The sequence below is a fragment of the Periplaneta americana genome, chromosome 6, assembly GCF_040183065.1.
Source record: "Periplaneta americana isolate PAMFEO1 chromosome 6, P.americana_PAMFEO1_priV1, whole genome shotgun sequence".
NCBI classification, from domain to species: Eukaryota; Metazoa; Arthropoda; class Insecta; order Blattodea; family Blattidae; genus Periplaneta; species Periplaneta americana.
The window spans coordinates 160,881,530-160,906,566 of NC_091122.1; the positions used below are offsets into that span (position 1 = coordinate 160,881,530).

A 25,037-nucleotide genomic window follows, 5' to 3' on the forward strand; every position below is an offset into this window, starting at 1 on the left:
TATTAAAGGAACGTTATGAGGGTTGTAATAGAAAATTAGGTTCACTTATTAATTGAGTTACTTTATGTATTATTATTATTGTGTATTTTAATTGTATATTGTATATTATTTTTATTGAGTGTAATTAAGTTACTCCTGCTACCGGGTGTTTGTCCACTTGCAGTGTAAATAAATACATATAGCATAGAAGAAAGATTATTTCTTATTGAAGAACACGGTGGTCATATTTAATTTGTTCGTATATTAATGAAATTCCATTTATTTACGAACAAATTGGTGTTTTTATTTATGTGGAATCTAAAAATTTGACAATTTTATACCATTTCAAAATAGGAACTTGCTTTTGAATAACCTTTTATAGGCCTAGGCTTATGCATACTCTTTGGTGGTTACATAACCTTCGCTTCTGAATCTCAGAGGTATAGTTCTCTTTACTGAGAAGTTTAGATTTTTTTTGTTGGTAATTATGTTTAATTGTAGTGAGGTCATTAACATTATACCTTTTTATTTCTGAAAAGTAGGCTGGGCACCTACTTGGATTCGTAAATTGGCAGTTTCGTTGCGTGCCGGCACCGGGGGTGTATTTATCCAGAGTAACATTAAACCACAATCTGGTCTCAGTTTAATACTGATGAACCCAACCGGTTCTGCAAGGTGCAGATGTGTGTCGCCCGCTTCAAATCCGGCCCATGGGGCACTTTATAAGTACGTGCGCTTATTTCAGCGGAGACGGATTTTGTAGACGATTCGACCATGAAGCGGATCAGCTGCTTCATTCTGGTGCTTCTGGCGAACGTGATGATTGGGACGTGCAAACTTTGTAAGTAAAAAATAAAAAGAAACATAAACATAATCTAATTTGTGCTGTCCAAATTCATTACCATTCCCATTGTGTGTCAAAGATAAAAAATATTACACTGTTTAGGTATATTTATTTATTTATTTATTTATTTATTTATTTATTTATTTATTTATTTATTTATTTATTTATTCTGGTAGAGTTAAGGCCATGAGGCCTTCTCTTCCACACTACCAGAAGTGAAATAAGATATTTCAAACAAAACAGTTGAATAATTTCAAGGGAAAAATTGTTTCGGGGCCTGGTATCGATCCCGGGACTCTTAGTTTAGCGCACGAATGCTCTACCAAGTGAGATACCTCAGGAACTATACATGACACCGTCACAATTCTTCTGTCTACAGGGACATCACTTTATTTTTACCAACATTTTTAACATTAACCTGGCTATACTCGGAAACACTGTTGCCCCCTTCCATTACAGGAGTTTGATGTTACTAGTGTCCACACCTGTGGAGTAACGGTCAGCGCGTCTGGCCGCGAAACCAGGTGGCCCGGGTTCGAATCCCAGTCGGGGCAAGTTACCTGGTTGAGGTTTTTTCCGGGGTTTTCCCTCAACCCAATACGAGCAAATGCTGGGTAACTTTCGGTGCTGGACCCCGGACTCATTTCACCGGCATTATCACCTTCATATCATTCAGACGCTAAATAACCTAGATGTTGATACAGCGTCGTAAAATAACCAAATAAAATAAATAAAAAATGTTACTAGTGCAATATGTAAACAAATCATTTTACTAGGTATACGAGGAGAGAAAAGTAGTGTATCCATTTATGTTATAGGGAAATACGATCATCACTTTTACGGGATTTATCAAAATACAGTAGAGTAGTAACATTTTTTTTTTCCAAAAACTCAACTTTTCAGGCGGCTATGTTCGTTATGTAATGTCAACTTTATTTAGCATATTAATTATTGATGTTAACATACAATATAGAGAATGCATTTACATTGGGGGGGGGGGGTCATAAGTAAAGGGCTGTAAGTGCATTGAAGTTACTTTTGAGAAAATGGGGTTTAAATATTTAAGCTTTCGTAAAATCGGTGAAATTTTTATTTAAATTTTAATGTGTGATGCGATTAAAATATCCCTTTGCCACTAAAATTTTAGATACTTTTGCTTACACTGGATGCACTTAACTCATGTTATTACAAATGTCACTAGCATTCCTTTGCTTCTAGCCACCTCAATTCAAAAAAGCTAATCTGAATTTTTAAACAAGTCGCTGAAAATGGTTGTAGTTCATTAAAATGCAGGCTTCAGTTCTTTGCGCATATTATTAAAAACATTTTGAAGCATATTCTCTGAAATTGAATTTATCGTTTCTTGAATATAATTTTTAGTATGATCTTATTAATATAGGTTCTTTCTTCTATAGAAAACTCAATCATATTTATGAAACACACTATACACTGCAGTGTTTACTTCCCTGCTTGAAGACTTCGAATGCAACAGCGGCCGTAAGTTTGTGTGTCTGACGGGAGCAAGGACATTAGTGAAGGGGTGGGAGTGAAGTACATTCAGAAATGCAGGTACAATAGAAATGCAAGTAAAAATAAAATGATGTCCCTGTATATCCACATAACTGAAATGGGTTGACCAAGACGCCAGAAACTCAACTTCCCAGAACAATTTTTCCCTTGAAATTATTCAAGCCTGCTTTAGAGGGAACTTATACCTGTAGGCCAGATTTTCATAAAAAAGTTGAATGCAATTTTGCTCGGTTTTGCTTCCTTTTCGAGATAAAAATTGTTTTATATGAAACATTTCATAGCGTATTTTCGGAAAGCCATTGATTTAATTCCCGATATGTTCAGTCAATTTAAGAGACCAGTATATTATGATAATAAATTATTTAAATAATTTTAGTTTTGTTCTTTAAATATGTAGAAATTAGATCGGAACAAATGTAATATTATAAAATTCCTTTTCTGAACGAGAAGTTGCATTTGTTCGGATCATATGTGCACATTTAACGAAAAAACTAAAATTCTTTCAATAATTTATTATCATAATACACATATCTCTTAAATTGACTGAGAATATTGGGAATTAATTCAATGGCTTTCCCAAAACATGCTATGAAATGTTCCAAATAAAACTATTTTTATCTCGAAAAGACAGCAAAAACCGAGCAAAATTGTAATAAATTTTTTGTTTGAAATATCTCAAAGAATAACCCCAGAAATGAATGACATTGCTTACGGTTCACCTGTATAATTATGTATGTATGTATGTATGTATGTATGTATGTATGTATGTATGTATGTATTAACACTACAATTGGGTATATACCAGGTGGCAGTGATAAATAAGATACAATAATAACATTACAATAATTATTATGTTAATAAAATTTACAATAATTACAGAAATTAAAAAATAAAATAAACGTAAATTTAATTCTAACTATAAATAAATAAATAAATACATGCAATAAACCTAGGAGTATAAATAAAAACTATGCTATAATAACGCCTACTAAACCTAACTTAGGCTATAAGTACTTCTATTAAACCCAACTATTATCAACTTAAGTAATTACGTATCACCTTAATTAATTACATATGGACTTAATTAATTACATGACATAACTTAGATAATTACACTGCACCTACAATTAAATTTTCAGTTTAATATTATATTGTTCAATAAGCGTCCCTTATTCTCGACTCACATCTTGACATTGAATTGAAGCGTGATGCAATCTTTACCATAGACCTAGTAAGTTTACATTTTAGAGAAACTAAAACAGAGATTTGAATGTTGTAAATTTACGAAATTTAAAAGGAAACTAATCCTGATTGGAAGACTACAATGAAATTTAAGGTAGGTACCAGTTAGTTGTTATTTGTCTTAACTCAAAAATAGTTCTTAAGTATTGTCTCAATAATAATAATAATAATAATAATAATAATAATAATAATAATAATGCATTAAAATAATCTATACTATTATTAGAGAATTTACAGTTATTTAGGTATAGGTTATTTTATTCTTTCACTAGACACACTTAATTTTTTTTATTTTAGTAGGTTATTTTACGACGCTTTATCAACCTCTTTGGTTATTTAGCGTCTGAAAGAGGTGAAGGTGATAATGCCTGTGGAATGTGTCCGGGGTCCAGCACCGAAAGTTACCCAGCACTTGCTCATATTGGGTTGAGGGAAAACCCCGGAAAAGACCTCAACCAGGTAACTTGCCCGGACCGGGAATCGAAACCGGGCCACCTAGTTTCGCGGCCACACGCGCTGACAGTTACTCCACAGGTGTGGACGACACACTTAAATCTTACAGCAAATTGTTTTTATTTGTCCAAATTCCATTACCCTAGGTCCAGTTTAGACGTTAAACGCAATGGAAGGGTTTTCCTAAATACTGTCACTTTTTTTTAGTTTCATAATATTTTCATATTAAATTTTGTACAATAGAAAATAAAAGAAAAAAAAAATAGTTTTGCGTCGACGAGAAATGTTCTCTTAATATACCTAGGTGATCACTAGGCTTCGAGACTTCGGACCCGATAGAGCAGTTCAATGGGAAATCTGCATAACGGCGTACTGAGTATAGTGGTAAAGCGTACAGTGGGTGGGGTACTGTAGAATGAATGCCAACAAATACGCAAAGGAAAACGCTCTGGATTTGAAGGTTCTGATGAATAATTTGGTTTTCATACAAACTGTGTCAGAAACTATTACACGGTTAGAAAAGTCAGAGCAAGAGATGCCGGAAGCCCTCAAATTAATTGAGGAAATTACGCAGAGAATTAATGAGACACCAAGTACACCGGTTACTGAACGTGTAAAACAGAAGTGGAAATCAATTTTATGTAAAAATAACGGATATGGAACATTGTGTTATATAAACAGCAAATTAGTGGACATAGAGTCACCCGAGAATGTAGGACTTCTCTTAGAGACTGTAAAGGTTGTTAGGTTTTTTTTTCGTTTTCGTCCTATAAAGTCATGCGACGTAGAGCACAGCTTCTCACAGTACAAACTGTGTTTGGTAGACAACTGAAAAAATTTACGTTTGAGACACTGAAAATGTATCTTGTAGTACACTGCAATTCGGTACTGTAACTGCACTTCCTAAAGACGACCAATAGGATAAATGAAGAAATTAAAATTGCTACATGTTTATTTCCACCATTAACACTGTGTATAATTAAACACAAATGCTTACAAAAGACAGGAGAATAAATGCTTTTCACATTATTTTGACATTGTCATTGTGTAATGTATATTTACTTTCAGAATGTACATGTGTGTGTATTTCCCCATACTACCGTACTCTACTCTAAATAGCAACGTTGTTACCTCAACACATCTCTACCTACCTACAGCGAGTCAACAACCTATAGTGCATGCACAGTAAACTTATTGTTTCGGGTCCAAAGTCTCGAAGCCTGGTGATCACATGTCGGAACTGATTCGTTCGGCGCGTTCGGATTTTTATTATTTACATTATTTTAAATGGAACATCGCCCAATTGGCCGCATCGCCTCTGTCCGCATGACCAGACTCCGTTCAGAATTCTAGTCAGAGAGTTCTAAATGGATTTACATACGGGCCATGACGAAAATAAATAATGTCATGAAAATCATATCGATTGCAAGCCCTCCAATCGCTGTAATATTGAAGATATCAATGAAATGGATGATGTGGAGCTTATTGTGTTAGTCTAAAAATTTTCAAATCAGGATTATAGTAACATAATACGCAAAAAGGACATATGGGATGAGATTGGGAAAATAAACAATCAACGAAGTATGTTTAATTTCCATTTTTCTCAAAACTTATTTTTATGACTTATCTCCCTTTACTCAAACACCATCGAATTAGCCTTTTCTATAGCTTAAGGGAGAAATTTAGCTTTGAGTAGGTACTGAAAAGTTGGTGAAATTCAAAATTTTTTTCTCAGTAAAGAATAATTCTGTAATCTTGAATTTTCACATGCTGAACATATAGGGCATACTATTTCTGCAACTGAATATTATTTTCAGTGTTAGTGAAAGTACTCTAGTTACGAATACAAAATAGTACCATAACTTTTGATTATTAAAACTATTTCTTTCATAACTGAGACGGTTTTCAAGATACGAGGTGCGTCCAGGAAGTAAGTTTCTCTGAGGTAGTTTAGAGAAAGAAAACATAATTTCATAGAAAGATGTATTGGAACAGATGCAGTAAGTGTTGAACTATTCCTCAACATATTCCTCACCCAAATTTGGACATTTGCCTTACCGTGGAATCAACTTTTGTTTCCCTGTGTCGTAAAAGTCTGCCGTCTGGGATCGAAACCAGTGTGTGACAGCCGTCTGTAACTCTCTGTCATTGTGAAAATGATGATGATCGGGTAGGAATGTCTTGAGGTGTACAAAAAATTGAAGTGGGAACCAGATCCGGGCTGTAGGGTGGGTGTTGAAACACCATCCAGGGACATTTCTGCAGAAGATCTGTTGTCCGCACTAATACATCTTTTTATCAGTGATTTATTAGCCCTTTGATACAACTTGATTGTACTTAACCGCCATACATATTATTTTACATATTATTTTAATGTACCGAAGTACATATGATATTTCCATGCAGATATTCTGCGTCATCATACGATGAAAGAGTAATGGAACGGAGAAAAATTCTCTCCGGCGCCGGGATTTGAACCCGGGTTTTCAGCTCTACGTGCTGATGCTTTATCCACTAAGCCACACCGGATACCCACCACGGCGTCGGACAGAATCGTCTCAGTTTAAGTTCCAACTCTTGGGTTCCCTCTAGTGGCCGCCCTCTGCACTACGTCATAGATGTCTATGAACGTAGGACCGAAGTCCATACATGTGCTGAGGTGCACTCGTTATGAGTGACACTCTTTCATCGTCTACTTAACCGCGTTTTTCAGATTGTTTACTTTATTTACTTAATTCTGTAAACGGGCCACTGGCTTACCTCAGTCGACGGAGGAGTTGCACTCGGGCGTGGGTTCGATTCCTGCTTGGGCTGATTACCTGGTTGGAGATTTTACGAGGTTTTCCTCAACCGTAAGGCGAATGTCGGGTAATCTATGACGAATCCTTGCCCGCGTGTTACGAAATACCGTCTCTCTATCACAACAATTCCATCGACGCTAAATAGCCTAGTAGTTCATATATCGTCATTAAATAACCAACTAAAAATTATGTGAACCTAATTGTTCATTCTGTTGTTTTTTCAAGAATTTAAAATTTTATAATATGGAAAATGAAATAAGTAACACAACTAGTTTTTTCGTGAACAATCTCATTAGCTTTCTTAACGGTTTCCATAGTAGAGATGAACAAAACTAACTGCTGCTCTCGCTCGGTGTTCGTTGCATTTGTCTTTCGAGTCTCGTCTCGTCATTCTCGTGCGCTTCGAGTCTCGCTCATCAATCTCGAAACAGCATTTGGTCGACGTGGAAAGATTTCGTAAATTTGAATAACATACATCATTGAAATAAATAACATTATAAATGTTGAAATGAGACAAAAAGACAAAACAGAACAGTATCTTAGTTATCAAAATGTTCTGGTTCTATTATATAATATTACTTATGGTTATGTAAATAGAAAGAAAACAATTCTTAAATAAATTTGCATTTCTAAGAAACATAAAACATAACGTTAATATCTTTTCACTTGAGATTGCACACTCGATCTCAAACATATGAAAAGAAAATTCCTAGCCTTTTAATAAGGACCTAGTAATTAAATAGTAGTAGTAGTAGTAGTAGTAGTAGTAGTAGTAGTAGTAGTAGTAGTAGTAGTAGTAGTAGATTTATTTTGCCTGGCAGAGTTAAGGCCATGAGGCCTTCTCTTCCACTCAACCAGGTTTCAATAATATACATGAAATACAAAATTAGATTACAAAACACAAAAGAAAATACCTTAGAAATTACATAAAATAGAGTAGAAAATTACAATAGTCAAGATCAGTTACATAATATAAAGTTACAAATAGTCAAGATCGGTTACATAATATATAAAATAAAGTAGAAAATTACACATAATCAAAATAAGTTGCATAACATAAGGGGAATACACACACACACACACACACACACACACACAAACACACAATTTATAAGACCTAAAATGCTCGAGATAAATTCGACGATTAATTCACTTGAGATATACTGGGTGTTCAGTTCAAAGTGTGTCATGGCTCGCTGTATGCCGTCATGTGGCTAGCCAATGAGCCTAGAGAATTCAATCTTCCTACACTTCCGCAGAAGTGTATAACCTATAAGGCAGAGAAGTTGCCTAGCAAGTACGGCGTTCATTCTGAAGAGTACGTACCGATACGTACGGTAACGCCGGTAGTGGCAGGAATGTGAACTGTTTGGAAATACGTACTGTCGGGATATGGGGAGAGGGTTAAGACGATTACTTACGTATTTGTTGACATTAACTTCGACGGTCAACATGGACACGGAGCATTTGATTTGTGTTGTGGAATGTTACCGTACGCAACCGATGATAACAAATACCCTGCGTACGACTTGCCGGTGCAAAACACAGTTCGAAAGAGGTTATGGTAGCACACAGACCGTACAGACCGCCATCTGTTGCTACGACGTTCAAGTTATACCGTACACGTTCTCAAGTTCAGATTGAAGAACGCCTTGAATAATAGGCAACTTCTCTGACATAAAAGCTGAAACTCGCTTCAAATCGCTGACTCACAACATTGACGTCATGACACACTTTGAAATGAACACCCAGTATTATACAGTTAATATACTAATAGGAGAATACATGTGGGTTGCAAGACATAAAATGTTGATTAGCAAAGTCTTACTAAATGGCATACAAATACAAATGATTAAGTAATATATCAAGATAATAAAAAAAGAAAAGAAGAAAAAGAAAAAGAGAGAGGAGAAAAAAATAACAACTTGGTCATTTAAGACTATTTAGAAACTTCCGCAAGAGTCTAGCTCTGTTCACTAAAAACATTTCTAATAAAGACTGGGGAACGGATTATTATACACTGAAAGGTAGAGATGTTGTTTCAAATAGGCTACTTGATTGTTTATACATATATAACAGCTGCCAAAGTAGATATAACAGTCAGTTATAAATAGCTGTGGCGATTCAAGACTGCTTGACGTTCGGGACTTTGAGAGTGATCAATCTCGACGTCTCGAAACACTCACAAGCAGTCTTTACGTCAACGACGCGACATATACAACATTGTCGTGCGGGTTTTCGGCTTTGCGGGCGCTGTTAGTCTTGCTTTCTCGATCGTTGTTCATTTCTATTCCATAGGCTTACGTTACGATTGTCCATTGTTCGCCGCCGTTTCAGATTGTTGTTCTTGCTCATAATACCTGAAACAGCTGACTGACTACTCAAGTCAGTTTTGCATAATTATAATCTTTTTTTTTAATTTTAAAATCTTGTTGTTACTCTTTATCTACACATTTGACTACATTAAGGCCCGATTGTATAAAACCCCCTGACTAAAGATCAACTTTGATCGAAGATCGAAAAGCAAACCGAGTTCAGACACTTCTTCTATTGTATAAAACTTTTCTGCAATCAAATTACCTTGGTTCAAATGCAATCTAAGTTCACGTGAAAAGGATTTGGCAACATCGCATAAACAAGTGAAATACGTGATGCGCGGACCATGTTATACAGGTTTGTTCAGTGTAGCCAATCTAGCGACTTTAACTCTTTTTCAACAACAATTTCTTTTAACTTTTATATTGCTTAAATAGGGATTTAGTGACCTTTTTAGCACCCCATAGTGACAAAATTTAATCTTTCTTTGTTGGTAATTAGAAATCTAGCGACTTTACAACTACTTTTTGGCGACTTTCCGTATTACACTCTGTTGGAGACACTGGTTTTTTGTGCAATGTAAATAATGGCGGACAATAAGAAGAAGGTCGACTGTTCTCCAAGTTGTTATCATGTTATGGTGTTTGATACTGCTAAACATAATAAAGCTTTATAAAACGACATTTTTCCTTTAGTAATACAGTTAATTGAACATTTATGAATGTGCCTATCATATCCATTAATAATTAATGGTTGTTATAAACATAATATAATTATAGGTTATGTTATTTGATACTGCTGAACACGATAGAGCGTTATAAAATATAATAATGTTTGTGCATTAAGGCAAGAAATTGAAAGAAATATATATAAATGTACCTATCATATCTATTAATATTAATAATAAAGGATATTTTATTTGCACAATCTGTCACTCGTATATTTCAAACAGAAAATAAATAACTGAACTTGGATCATCTAACTTAATCGGAGAAATTTCTTCAGTCAAAGTTGACTTTAGTTTGAGACAAATTAATCTCAGATTAGACTTTATACAACACAAAATTCCAAGTTCAGCTGAAACAAGGATCAATTTAATCTCTGATCTAAGATTAAATGGTTTATACAATCGGCCCTAAGTAGTTTGAAGAGCGTGTATGTTAATAACTCTTGGCCTTGTGTGTCACGCAGAATAAGCGAAGAGGTCACCTAAGAGGAAATGTGACTGCACATGTTTCTTCAGTTCGAATAGGCCTACATCTGTTTACCCGTTAACCTTCGACATGTTATAACAGCGAACCATCTGACATGCGTCAATATGTCTTGATTGTGACTGGCGGAACGGACTGGATATCTTGCTGTGCAGGCTGAAAAATCGGTTTCCTCGTGGGACAATGGCGATAATAATTGTGACATGGCGAATTGTTGAATATGTAATATGAGAACATAAAAAGGGGAACCCCCGATAAAATAGTGTAAAGAGAATGACATTACTTTTATCATTATTAAATGCATTCCGATAGAACTTAGTTCGTCACGTTTGTGGGTGCCATTTCTGTCTACGTCACATATCCACCATATTACATTAGTAATATGCGTTACAAGAGCGGTATGTTGACGTTTTCATGTTCGAGGAAAAGTTTGAAAAAGCGAAAAGCAGTTGAGCTTTTTTAATTTCCGAGAATTAAAAGAAAACATACCGCTCGTGTATCGTACATTATTTTGTGCGAAGATCGTTTATTACATACCTGAAAGAGGAATTTCTAATTAGTTGCAATGAAATCTCCATCTTGATTTCTCTTCAATGACGGCAAATTTGGAAAACAAAAATATCTATCTTCAACATTGTTGCTTTAAAATGTTTTCTGTGTTTACTATACTCCAGCAGGCCGTGATATACGTCTGTCTTTTTTTTCCCCCAGTCTATGATGAGTCTGGAATCTTGTTGAATTTTCACGGCTTCCTTAATGTTACTTGCATCACGAATGCAGTAACTTTAGTGGAGTTGTAGAGTTTACTTAATTTTTGCAAATATTTAAAAACAATAATTAACAGTGCAATTTAGGTGAAATTGCAGTGGCTCGTTCTTGTTACAGTGATGAACTGTGTAGTAACATCATAGATGTTTATCATTTCAAAACTTTGCAGTGTTTAACTAACCTCTCCATAGTACAACTACAAAACTTGCTTTAAAATGTAATATAAATGTTGTAGATAATGTTCCCCCCCCCACACAGGAGTGATTTTGTTTTTGCCATATCTGATAGATGTTATTAGATGTAAATGTAATTATTATAAAAGGAGAACACAATCACGATAATGCAAGAACTGTATCAAGTTTTATAGTAATAGTAATAATAATAATAATAATAATATAATAATAATAATAATAATAATCTCTAATAATTAGTGTATCAATCTTTGCGTCTGTGATACTTGTGTAGCATGATTATTCGTTTTATTATATTTTCTGTGACGTTATCTCTGTACTAATATTGTTATTAATCTACTGCTATATCAATAATATTTTGTAAAACGTTTCTACATTGTCGCAGTAAATAGGCGGAACACTATGTATGGACCTACCATATTATATATGTGATAAATCAAATATTGAATAATTATTAATTAGCAATAATAACTGTATATCGAAGTTTTTCATACTATTTTATTTATAACTTCATGTTCCTGTTTTGGTACGTTCTATTGACTGTTCCATTAAACGTTCGTCATAAACGCAGAAAATAAAGCCTTATTTTTACCGTGTGAGCAAAACATATGTGTATCTTATCTGTCGCCTTCCATACAAGATAAGACATGTCGGTGAGATGACCTTGTACTTATTACGAGCGTATCACGACCGATCATATCTCACTCGAGGGTGCGACACTCGACCGAGTTCAAGCGAGCGATTTAACTCCAATGCAGCACTCTGATTTCTATATACTGCAGGTCTCAGGAAACAGAATATCCCATTACGATTTTGTGTAACAGGATGGATGTTGAGTAAGCTCTTTCGTCTTGTCTTGCTTTCAGTGCCGTTCATGAAGACTTGTACCCGCGGACCTGACCCGGAGTGGAGTGAATGTACTGATGCAGGAATGAAAGAGATGTACCCCTACTTTATGAACGGTAAGCAGAATCAACCCAAGTAACAATTTTAGACAATTCACTGACCTGTTTAGGACTTCAAATAATTGTTTAAGGGAGGAGGTTAACATTTCGATAGTACAGGGACATCATTTTATTTTTTACTTCAATTTTTATTGTACCTGAGTTTTTTAATATACTTCACTCCCACCCCCCTCTACTAGTGAACTTCCAACCGATCTCCACACAGAACCAAGCGTATACAGTCAAAGTCGCCTTACGGTCTTAGTAAACACAAACAGTACTGAGTTAGAGAGTATAGTACGTTCCAGAAATATGTTCGATTTCAATATTGAATCATATTCTCGCACAGGTATTGCCGTCCGTTTGCCTATGTCGCATCCTGGTTTCCCCCACCCACTTCTGCCCGTCCCTTTGTGGTAGGGCTGTCTTAGCTCTTTTCTGAAAACATTAATTTCTGTTAGGAATTGGACGTCTACGTAATATTATACAACTGTTTAAAATAACTTAAATAAAAAGGCCTCGTTAAGTAATTAACTGTCACGTGATTTCCCTCCTTTCTACGACTCTCGACAAAACCACTTGATCGGATAATAAATAGCATGTCTGAATAATTTTATCTTTTCGGATCGGACAGAAGTGAAGATTGAATATACAGTACGTAAGGTACTCTTTTATAGAGTAGGTACAGAATTATTTCAACATAAGTTAGTAGTACGAAAAACGAAACTGGTAATTGGAATTAGGTACAATACTACTGTATATAGTGCGATAATATGCAAAACAGAATTGAAACCTGTATAGAAATGAACGGCCATCATTTTCAAATATGTGTTTAAATATCCATATTATGATTATTTTTCAATTTAACTTCAATCTCTATATTGTACGCTAATGTGCTATAGATAGCATAGTATGCGCTGCATAATGAATACGTCCGGACAGCTCAGTTCGAGAGTAAAAACACTTATTGTTAATATTTTACTGTATTTTGATTAAAGAAAAACCTAATGAAAATGATCAAACTCAAAATTGCGATATTTCCTACTTTACGTAAATGGATGAACTACTTTTCATCCCTCCTATACCTAGTAAAGTGATTTGTTTGTATCTTACGCCAGTATCATTGAACTCCAATGGAAGGGGTGTTTCCGGTTCACAACCTTTAAGCCAAAGGTATAGCGAGGTTAATATTAGAAATGTTAGTAAAAATAAAGTGATGTCCCTGTGTAATTTACATTCACTTCTCCTTCTCTTCGAAATATTGAACTCTTCTATTCCTTCGTACAGTCGTCTCGCGTCACTTAACTATCTTCCCACCATAATCTGAACACACGCTCTCGCCATGAAACAATACAGAATTACGTTTCGTTATTGGAACGCATTGCTGTGAAAGCGTGATCTTGGTCAGCGTGCAGTCAGCAGCCAGCGCGAGCGCTACGGAAATCAAAGATGCAGTTACGTAGAGCGACGAGTGCCGTTCACAAGCGTGCGGCCAAGTGTACTCAAGCGGACGGCGAAATTTTTTAAAATGTGTTGTAAGGTCTCCAAGACTGTAAATTAGGATGCAAAATTCAACTGCAAATAATTAAGTCGGTGAAAGTGGTGTGATTTGTAGTAATTGTTGTGGTAAGTGCGTAAGAATAATGTAATTTATTCTGCTTTCTTCTTTTACCTTAGTTTAACCTCTCCCTTTTAGGCCCGTAACACATTTGCAGAGTTTTCGCCAGCGAGAAATGTGTTGCGAGAAAATTAAAAAATTGATAACATGGATTCAAATGGACGTCCACACACTGGAAGAGATTCTCGCTCGAGGCAAAAACCTCGCGCGAGTTTCTCGCTGGAATCGGTAGCTCAGCGAATTTTCTTGACACATTTATCCAAGATGTTTGACATTTATACTCTTTATAACGATTGAATGTAGAAAAAGATATCACAGGTGGCGATGAATTGTTTTGTTTTTATTTGAAAATGAGGAAAGATGGCTGATAATTGCAGTCAGAAACTTATTGAACTTGTATGATGTCACCCGTAGGCCTATTTATAGGATACACGGGGTGAAAACTATAAAAACACTAAACTTAAAGAAGAAATCTGGAGACAAATATCAGATTATCTGAAAATAAATTTTATTTTAATGAAATTTAATATTATTAATTAAACATTTGAAATAATGTATCTATATGTCTTAACAGTTTACATAATTTTAATCAGAACCTAGCAAAGAATCCTCTATCATATAATGAATGGCAAAAAACTGTGGTCCATTCAACCTGAAATAATGTCTAAACGTATCATCATTCAAGTCGAAACCAGTGTCCAAAACTCGCCCTTATTTTCGTAACATACAATGTGATTTTCAGATATTTCTGGCTTTAATTTTAGGCCTACTTTTTCTTTTCATTAACAAAATATGTTCATGTAACTCCATTCTCTCATCAACTGAATACTCAGATTCAACACAGCGTTCGTACGTAATTTGTAAAATACGGCAATATATATATACAGGTTATATATTTAAGGACGACAATATACGTAAATACATAACCTATAATATTTCCCGCAACGAGTCATTACTATAATCAGAAAAAATGCTCTCTGCATGAAGGCAGTGCATAGATGATCATAGCGAGGTGTGATCTGTGATAGCGAGAACTCGCCAAGTGTGTGGAGGAAGGCTCTTCGCCTCTTTCTCGCAACACATTTCTCGCTGGCGAAAACTCTGCAAGTGTGTTACGGGCCTTAGATTCATTTATACGACCCACGCCACACGGGCCTTACAGGGCCGCGACCTGTCGGGAGAGGAATTAATCTATTGGATCACTTACATACTTTTTTGACCACACAAGGACATGGAGGACCTCCCCGGATGAGGGATCAGCTCAATGCCAGGGCCACCTCCGATACAACGCAAACATTTAAGACATTACACAGCATTCACTCACACATATGAAAGGATTAAGGGAAGGATCGCCGTTCATGGCCGGATTTTCAAGAGGTACAATCCCGGCATTTGCCTGGAAATACCTGAGGAAACCATGAAAAACCTCAGTTAGGATTGCCGGTCCCTGGGATCGAACCCCGGACCTCCCGAATGCAAGGCCAGCTCTCTACCACGCCGCTAGCCCCTCTCGGTATAATGTAATTTTCTAGTTAAAAATAGAAAAAGATGTCTGTATGAAGCAATTAAGGAGTTTATAGCACATTTTTAGATTCATAATACTAGCTAATTAAATAAATGATACTTCCGAATGGTTCATTCTCTATTTGTATTATTCCTTTACCTTCAAACTGAAGAAAAAGCGTATTTTACGAACAACTTTAAATTAGTGTAACTCTGAAAATATTGAGAATAGAAACTATGTTTATATGACATTTTTTGCTCAAAGGTCTTCAGAAATAAGCTCCATAAATCCTCGTGAATCACTCTGTATATCGAGTTGTTGATTTTTTGCAGGAAATGAAGAATACAATTTTCCCATGATGGATCCACTACACGAAGATAAGTTTGTGATTAACAAGGGATCAGACAGATTGGGCATAACTATCGACATTACCAACGCAACAATTTATGGTATGAAGAATTCAACACTTCGATCTTTCTCGTGAGTATTATTATATTAATTATTTAGATTCAGGTACAGCACGATTCGGAATTGGCCGTGCATCCAGTTAACCCTGTGTTATTAATAATTTCTTACTCAAGTGCAGGTCTTTCATTGAAAACTCAGCATTCTCCAATGTTCTCCCTTTTCTGCCTTCCTCTCTGTCTCCGCATACGATCCATATATCTTAATGTTGTCTACCATCTGATATCTTCTGCCCCGAACTTTTCCTCGTTCACCGTTCCTTCCAGTGCATCCTTCAGTAGACAGTTTCTTCTTAGCCAGTGATCAATTGAGGGGGTCAGAAGCAAAGGGGTACAAGTGACATTTCTAAAAATATGAGTCAAATGCATACAGAATGTCGCTGTCTATGTTGCTGTAGTTGTGATTGGAGTTTGTGATGTGTTTTGCGTAGGTTGAATTGTTGTATAGTTTGGTTATGGCTGTGATATGTTCCTTGCAACGTATTTGAAATGATCTTCCTGTCTGTCCAATGTAGAAGTCATTGCAACTGTTGCGTGACAGTTTGTATACTCTTTGCATTTATTCGTGTGTGTATTGTGTATGTGGTAAGATGTTTTATGCTCGACCATGCCGAAATGTAGTAATTATACACCTGGTAGCAGCCCTTTAATGGACCTCATTAAAGGACACCTATTCATTAAAGTTCAGGTTTTCCACCAATCAGAAAGCACCATTGTAGCAATATGAAAGCGCAAGTATCGATTATTCTCGGATATGGAATCGAAAGACAACTAGCGAAACGTCACGGAGGCTGGAAATCCAATACTGTCGCAGAAGGTTATGTGATGTTACTATAATAATTAGCGTTAATTGTAAATAATATTCAAATAAATTCAATTTGTCATCTCGTTTTTCAATGTCTAAATCAATTTCCAGGTTATATCAAGATATTGCACAAGGTCACTTCCGCTCCCCAGTCAGATAAGAATAATATGAATACTTATGAATAATTTCAAGTAAGAAATATGGTCGAGCATAAAAAGTTATATGAAACTTGCCTATAATGGTAATTAAGACGCTCGTATGAAAATTATGAAACTCGCTTGTGCTCGTTTCATAAACATACTCGCGTCTTAATTACTACCATTATAGGCTCGTTGCATAATGTACTATTATAGTGTGTTCTGTGTTCTGTATGCAATGTTGTATTTTGGTTTCTTGAAAGATGACACCATCAAAACTACAAAGACATATATACCGATATGAAAATACTACAACAAAAAATAGTATAGAACAGGGGTGCTCAACCTTATAAATATTGCGGGACATTATTTAAAAACAGAAAATGTTTTGTGGAGGGCCGCAGACATTCTCCAATAACAAAAATTTACATAAATGTCTTACTAATTAGTGATTATTGTAATTTATACTAATTAATAGACTTCGTTGAATTGCCACACGTAGCATGCAATCAGGTTGCCGATGTATGTAGTATAGAGGAGGTGAGCGACCGTCCGGTCTCGCAGTTCATGTTAAGATTGTGACCGGTCAAAATAGATAGAGCAGCTGCAGCTAATGTATACCTATGTAAGCACTTGTTTTTGCATTACTGTGGTTGGAATAGTCAAAGCTTAACATATTTTGTTCAGTGCAGACAAGAATTCAATCAAACATACTACAATGAGAGTGTTGCTGTTCCAAACAATTGCCCCTGGAATACCTTACCCCCGCAGCCAGTCTTGACCCGTTGGGGAACGTGGTTGGATGTGTTAATAATAACATTACGGAAAAATAATGGAGGTAATTGATGCATTGGATAGCACAGACAGTTCCGCTGTTGCACCTGTAAAATCATTGCCTTCTGAACAGCTATTGGAAGATATTATGTTCATTGATTCTAATTTTAAAATCGTGTCCAAAAGCATTATCCTGTTAGAATCGTCTAAACTACAACTCTCAAAAGCTCTTGATATAGTGGATAAAGTATCACAAACCGTTATCCAAAATAACAATTCACTAATTTCAGAAAAAGTGAAATGTAAGTTGAGAAACATTATTGCTAAAAATTCTGCCTATTCACAACTTCGTATTATAAATTATGTACCATGAGGTCACGACAAGACATCTGAAGTTGGTGTACTAAAAAGTAGTGACTTTCCGTTCTTCAAATTGTACGCATTACATCGTGTGATGTTGAAGTACATTTTCCCAAAATAAAAACTGTTTAAGTGACCATCGGAGGAGGTTACTTTGCAGTCGCTCAAAATGTACGTAACTCTTCACTGCAATACACAGATTCAAGGATGATGTGAATACCTTACATTAAATTTTAAGAGTTAATATATCTCGCTACAAAATAATGGTGTAGTTACATGTTTAGATATTTCCTACTTCAATGGTCATTCATTATATTTCTTGAATGCAGGATACAGGTTTTATTGTAACCGCAGTATACTGCTCAGTGTTTACATCAGAGGCATACTCCATCCGTTGCACGCCCCCTTCTCTTACAGTCTATACCGCGTGCGTAGTAAACCTTGCGATTCTTGTGGCAATTCCACGAAGTCTACTGATTAATAATACAATCCTGTTCAAATAATTTTTCTTTTTTTAATTTTAAGTTTGAAACTTTACTATTGGGCCACAACAAACATAGTGGCGGGCCGCGGGTTGTTTTTTTTATTTTCTTTAATAGGTTATTTTACGACACTTTATCAACAGCTCAGGTTATTTAGCGTCTGAATGAAATGAAGGTGATAATGCCGGTGAAATGAGTCCGGGGTTCAGCACCGAAGTTACCCAGCATTTGCTCATATTGGGTTGAGGGAAAACCCCGGAAAAAATCTCAACCAGGTAACCCGCGGGTTGTGCATCGCTGGTCTAGAACGATATGAAATTTACAAACATACAAAAACACACCCCCAGCACATCCTCAACACTCAAATCAATTTCAAAACACACACCCTTTTCGACACAATCATGAACACACTCCACCATAATACGAAACCAGAAGATAGCGCAGAACCTTTACTAGGATTTGGATAATGAAGAACAACCCTTCGAAACTAGTCAGCCAGGTAATTTCCTAAAAAGTTAACACAGTAAATAAGTTGTAAAGTTAATCAGTGATTTATATATGTGTTAAGGGAAGAGGACGATATTTTTTAAAAATTTTTTCCTATTTGGTGTAAAATATTAATGTTTTGTATGTAGATAGCCCATAGCTGTAGCAACTTAACCAAAAATAAATATTTTGAAAAAAAATTATTTGGTGGCCCAGATTTGAAAAAAAATATACCCAATGCAGGATTTTACTAAAACCGATATATCTAAACTATTTTTAAAGATAGATTCATCCACTTTTTTGCAATGTACTTGCTAAAGCATGCTCTACAATCTGTCTGTAACAGAATTTTGATATAGGCCCTACGTTTGTAAAATAAACAATTAAAATGTAATAACACATTTCTGATTTCCTTTCTTGCAAACAAACGGACGTATTTTTAAAAGTGAAATCAATTAACAAACCTCTGTTGCAGATAAAAGTTTCCTAATAATCTAAAGAATGTGTGTTCTAAATTTCATGCATGTATCTTTAATAGTTCAGAAGTTATATCCATTTTTGTTTGGCAATGTAGCAAAAAAATGAAGTTACCATAAACCGATAAAAGGGAGCGAGTGATTTAAAAATCCATAGCGCAGGAAGTTTAAAAATGGCGTCTTAACATCCGATAAGGGCACAAATACCTACGAAATGTTATGCAATGCATCCAACACATATCAAAGAGTATTTTAAAGATTTTTTTCTTCAAAATAAAATTTATCGGAAACAACAATAAAAGTAGGTGAGTGATTTAAAAATCCATAATGCAGAAAGTTTAAAAATGGCGTCTCAACATCCGATAAGGGCAAAATACCCACAAAATATTATACTATGCATTCCACACATATCATAGTGTATATTAAAGACAATTTTTTTTAAATTAACTCATTTTTCACCAAAAAATACCATCCTCTCCCCTTAAAAGTGTATAATAGAACAATAAACAATTTTATTTCGAAAAGAAAGCAAATACGAGCAAAATTGCATAAAGCTTTTTTGTTTGAAATATCTCAAAGAGTAACCCCTTTGAAATTAATGACGTACTTACGGTTCACTCTCTGTATCTTATTAGTTGGAATGCAACGTTAAAGGAGGAAATAGAATCATCAAATACTAATGGTACTCGTCCACGGAGCTAGTTTTCTTTCCATTGCAATGAATTTCTAGCTCAAGTTCGCTATTTCAACGCGTAAACTGCCCAGCGAGCTGCTAGATTGCAGAGGCTATGAGGAAAAAGGGCACACATGACTTCTGGCTTGCAATACGATCCTTGCGTCGTGTATAGGTCTCGCAACCACGGATTACCGACGGAAGGAATGCGAATCAAACACTGCGATAAGGAAGAGCGGGCAAGAAGAAAGGTCACGAGGTAACTTGAATGATATTCAAGAGTACAGTCGGAAGAGAAATGACATCGATAGAATCAGTCTTGCGTTGTGATAGTTATATTACGACTCTAGTTTGTTCCATTGCATGTGAATACGTGCCTTGTCTCGCAAGGTATTATTATTTCATTCGTAAACATATGTTGCGCGTTTAATTAGCTTCGAATTTTTCTCTTGCTACATTCTTTATTTCCACAGCGATGTCCTCATTCGTTCATCTTCTTGGAAGAGACAGTACTTCCATCGGCCCACACCTCTCCCCCCACGGCGTGCCTACATACACACGTCAAAACAGACAGCAACGCCACCATTGGTTTTCGGTAATCGTTTCTTGCGCGAGCGATAAGGAAAGTCTGGCGCTGTCTCCTTCTGGTATGATCAGGTTAGAAATTATTGCAGCTGGCACAGCAAGTCTTCTGTACGATGCTAGATATTCTATTATGTTTATTGAAAAAAAAAAACTGCAGAAGAAATAGGAAATACTATAAGTATTGATATAAATGATAATATAATTTATTGTATTATTTACATAATTTAGGACCTAAATCTTCATTTAATATAGTACTACAGGGACATCATTTTATTTTTACTTCAATTTTTATTGTACCTGAGTTTTTGAATGTACTTCATTCCCACCTCTTTTACTAATGAAGTTCAACCGTCCTCCACACAGATGCAAAATGTTATGTTTTATTTAACGACGCTCGCAACTGCAGAGGTTATATCAGCGTCGCCGGATGTGCCGGAATTTTGTCCCACAGGAGTTCTTTTACATGCCAGTAAATCTACTGACATGAGCCTGTCGCATTTAAGCACACTTAAATACCATCGACCTGGCCCGGGATCGAACCCGCAACCTTGGGCATAGAAGGCCCGCACACAGATCCAAGACCGCATATAGAGTCATAGTAGCCTTCCGGTCATAGTAAACACTACGTTCCAAAAATATGTTCGCCTTTTCCGGTGACGAAAGAGCTTTGAATATTGAATCATTTTCGCACAGGTACTATTGTCCATTTGCCTACGTCACATCCCGGTTTCCCCCACCTGCTTCTATTCGCCTCTCTATAAAGGCTAGTGGCTGGGCTGTCTTAGCTCTTTTCTGAGAACATTAATTTCTGTTAGGAATTGGACGTCTACGTAATATTATACCCATACAATTGTTTAAAATAACTTAAATAAAAAGGCCTCTTTAAGTAATTAACTGTCACGTGGTTTCCTCCCTTTCTACGACCCTGCGACATAACCACTTGGACGGACAGTAGATAGCATGTCTGATTAATTTTATCTTTTCGGATCGGGCAGAAGTGAAGATTGAATTTACAGTACGTAAGGTCTCTTTTATAGAGCAGATATAGAATTATTTCAACATGAGTTACTGATAGGAAGTGCGAACCTGGTAATTGGAATTACGTACAATAGTCTGTAGTGCGATAATATGCACATTAGAACTGAAGCTGTATCGAAATGAATGCCCACCATTTTCAAAAATGTGTTTAAATATCCATATTATGATTATTTTTCCATTTAACTTCATATTCTATATTGTACGCTAATGTGCTGTAGACAATATAATATACATTGCATGGACAGCTCAGTTCGTAAGTAAAAACACTCATTGTTAATACTGTACTGTATTTTGATTAAACAAAAACATAATGAAAATGATCAAAATCAAAAACGTGATATTTCCTAGTTTACGTAAATGGATGAACTACTTTTCTTCCCTCCTATACCTAGTAAAGTGATTTGTTTGTATTTTACGCCAGTATCATCGAACTCCAGCTGCGGAAGGGGGTAGCAAACGGTGTTTTCGGTTCTCAATCGTTAATTCAAAGGTATAGCCAGGTTAATATTAGAAATGTTAGTAAAAATAAAATGATATCCCTGTATATGATTATATATACAGGGTGCTTAAAAAGTATAGTATAGGTCGAAACTAGAAAGAAAGTTCTTATAAACATGAGTCCAGAAACAAATATCAGTTTCGACCAATGTTACCTTCTGTAAAAATATGCGACACTTTTTTAAACACATGATTTACATCAACACACTCCCAGGTCCAGCCGTTTAGCCTCTCTCTGAACGCTTCTGCGAGTTTATCCCTCAATTTGAGGGACAACATTTTCCATCATGCACTCAATTGCTGGAATAGGAGGAGACAGTTAACTGTAAGTTGCTCAAGCTAACACGAATCTCCCAGCTCTGCACTAACCCATCCGGGGTCCAATACCGAAAGTTACCCAGCATTTGCTCATATTGGGTCGAGGAGAGAACCTCAACCAGGTAACTTGCCCCGTCCGGGAATCGAATCCGGGCCACCTAGTTTCGCGGCCAGACATGCTAACCGTTACTCTACAGGTGTGGACGCCATTAATATTAAATATTATGAGGTTAATATGTAATGGGTAGGAATGGTTCTGATATTGTGAATTGGCACAGAGTATAATCAAGAATATTTCTTATTTTATTGAACATTTTGTCTTACATATTCAATTTTTTTGTTTAAGGTCAAAATGAAAAAATTACAATGGACACAAGAACGAGTAAGGCTACACCACCGAATAGGGATTATAAAGAATGGACACTTCGCGACGGCACCTTTGATGTAGCCGCACTGATTTCAGTGACCTAGAGCGTGAGATTCTGCTTTCTCTCTAGAGTTGGCGCTGACATTACACCAGCTAGCAGTTGACAAAGCGGGAATATAACATATATAATTAATACATCTAGGTACATTATGTACTCAAAATAAAACTGGATCCATAAAATAATAAATCCGTCATTAACTGTAATGTCTAGACTCTAGAGTTCCTTTATAATGAGAGTTGAGACGTTGACCCCAACAACAATTAAAATATGTAATGATATGATAGCACAAAAAAAAAATGGAAAAACAAAACTCTTACGAGAAGTAAAACCATATACCTATATTATATTATATTATATTACATTATATTATATACAAATATTAAACGAATTCGATACATAATTCTATAATGTATTATATTATTTTATAATATAATTGATTATATCTGAAATATAAAAAATTATTATTACAACTAGTTCGTCACTGAGAAATAAGGAAAAGCTGTTAACTTGAATTTATTTGAAGCAAAGCAATAAGGTAGGCGATGTTTGAATCCTGTGTCTCAACTCTATACTCATTTATTATCTTAGCCTATGCTCGATTACACTAACTTCTAGCGGTTGAAAGTAGAATTAAACGCTGGCGCACAGAGAAACAAAACACAGGAAAATTCGTTCAGTGTCCATTCTTTATAATACCATTCGCTGGCTACACTGTACCTATCAATGCTACAAGGTCAAGCAGAACGTTCTTGCGCCAGAGAATTCAGCGCGAATTTTATAGCGACATGTAAACATGTGCTGCAAGATCTTACTGACAGCTTCTAGCACTATACAGGGTGTTTAAAAATACGGCGCATAATTTCAGGTATGTATTTCCCACATGTAGACAATCAAAATAGTTCATTACAACATGTGTCCGGAAATGCTTTATTTCCGAGTTATGGCCTTCACAACATTGAAATTCACCGGAACGTTTTTCTTTCCGCAGGTCGTTGCCGTCAAAGGAGACATTAAGAGGGCACTCTGACAGTTCATTCCGAGGCGAAGGTTACATTCAGTGTTGTGTAGGCGTTAGACTGTGCGACATGAACAGTATTCAAATCAAGAGCTGGCAGAGATACACTTCATGTAAGGCAAGGCGGACGGCAATGCTGCGCTGGCTCGTCGTTTGTACCAGGAGAGGTACCCACAGCGACAATGTCCAGATCGGAAGACATTTGTACGTCTCCATTACCGTCTGTGCGAGTATGGAAAATTTAACTCTCCTGGTTTGGGAAGGGGACGACCAAGATCTACAACTTCAGAAGTACAGGAGGAGATTCTGGAGGCTGTGAACATGACTCCTTCCATCAGCACACGAAGGGTAGCGTTGCAAGTCAATGTTCCTCATACGACTGTCTGGAGACTGTTGAAAGAGTATCAATTGTATCCTTATCATTTGCAACGTGTACAGGCCCTGTCACCAGCAGATTACCCTGCATGAGTTACGTTCTGTCAGTGGTTCTTGCAGCAGTGTGGTGTAAATCCGAACTTTCCTGCCTTAGTATTATTTACAGATGAAGCACAGTTCACACGAGGTGGCATAACAAATTTCCACAATCAGCATGTATGGGCGTATGAAAACCCACGTGCAACTGTTCCATTCATCTCATCACCAGGTGCGGTTCTCTCTCAACATGTGGGCCTGTATCATTGGTGATCGATTAGTTGGACCCCATGTACTTGTAAACAGACTTACGGGGCAGGCGTACACAAACTTCCTGGAAAACACCATACCTCATGTTTTAGAAGACACTCCACTGATCAATCGTCAACACATTCACTTCTTGCATGATGGCGCTCCTGCACACTTCAGTCGTACGGCTCGCCGGTACTTGGATCGAAGGTTTCCTGATCGATGGATAGGTAGAGGTGGCCCAATTGCTTGGCCTCCACGCTCACCTGATCTGAACCCTCTCGATTTCTACTTGGGGGCCATTTAAAATCATTGGTTTATTCGTCTCCGGTGCCTGATTTGGAATCCCTTCGGAATCGAATTGTGGCATGTTCTGAGGACATACGCAACACTCCTGGAGTTTGGGATCGTGTTCGCAGGTCAATGAGACATCGATG

The 25,037-nt window shown here is 36.3% G+C and overlaps 1 protein-coding gene across 2 annotated transcripts in view; it reads left to right on the plus strand.

The window, feature by feature from the left end:
- LOC138701999 (GATA zinc finger domain-containing protein 14-like) overlaps positions 1 to 25,037 on the plus strand; it is a 146,615-nt gene that overhangs the window by 107,798 nt on the left and 13,780 nt on the right. Inside the window, exons 1-3 of one of the 2 annotated variants that reach the window (XM_069829459.1) lie at positions 691 to 820; positions 12,202 to 12,297; positions 15,734 to 15,881. In XM_069829459.1, coding sequence (XP_069685560.1) covers positions 754 to 820; positions 12,202 to 12,297; positions 15,734 to 15,881 — 311 coding nt within the window. In that variant the 5' untranslated portion in view covers positions 691 to 753. Of the gene's footprint in view, positions 1 to 690; positions 821 to 12,201; positions 12,298 to 15,733; positions 15,882 to 25,037 lie in introns of those variants that run through there. The other variant, XM_069829458.1, reaches the window with a different exon arrangement.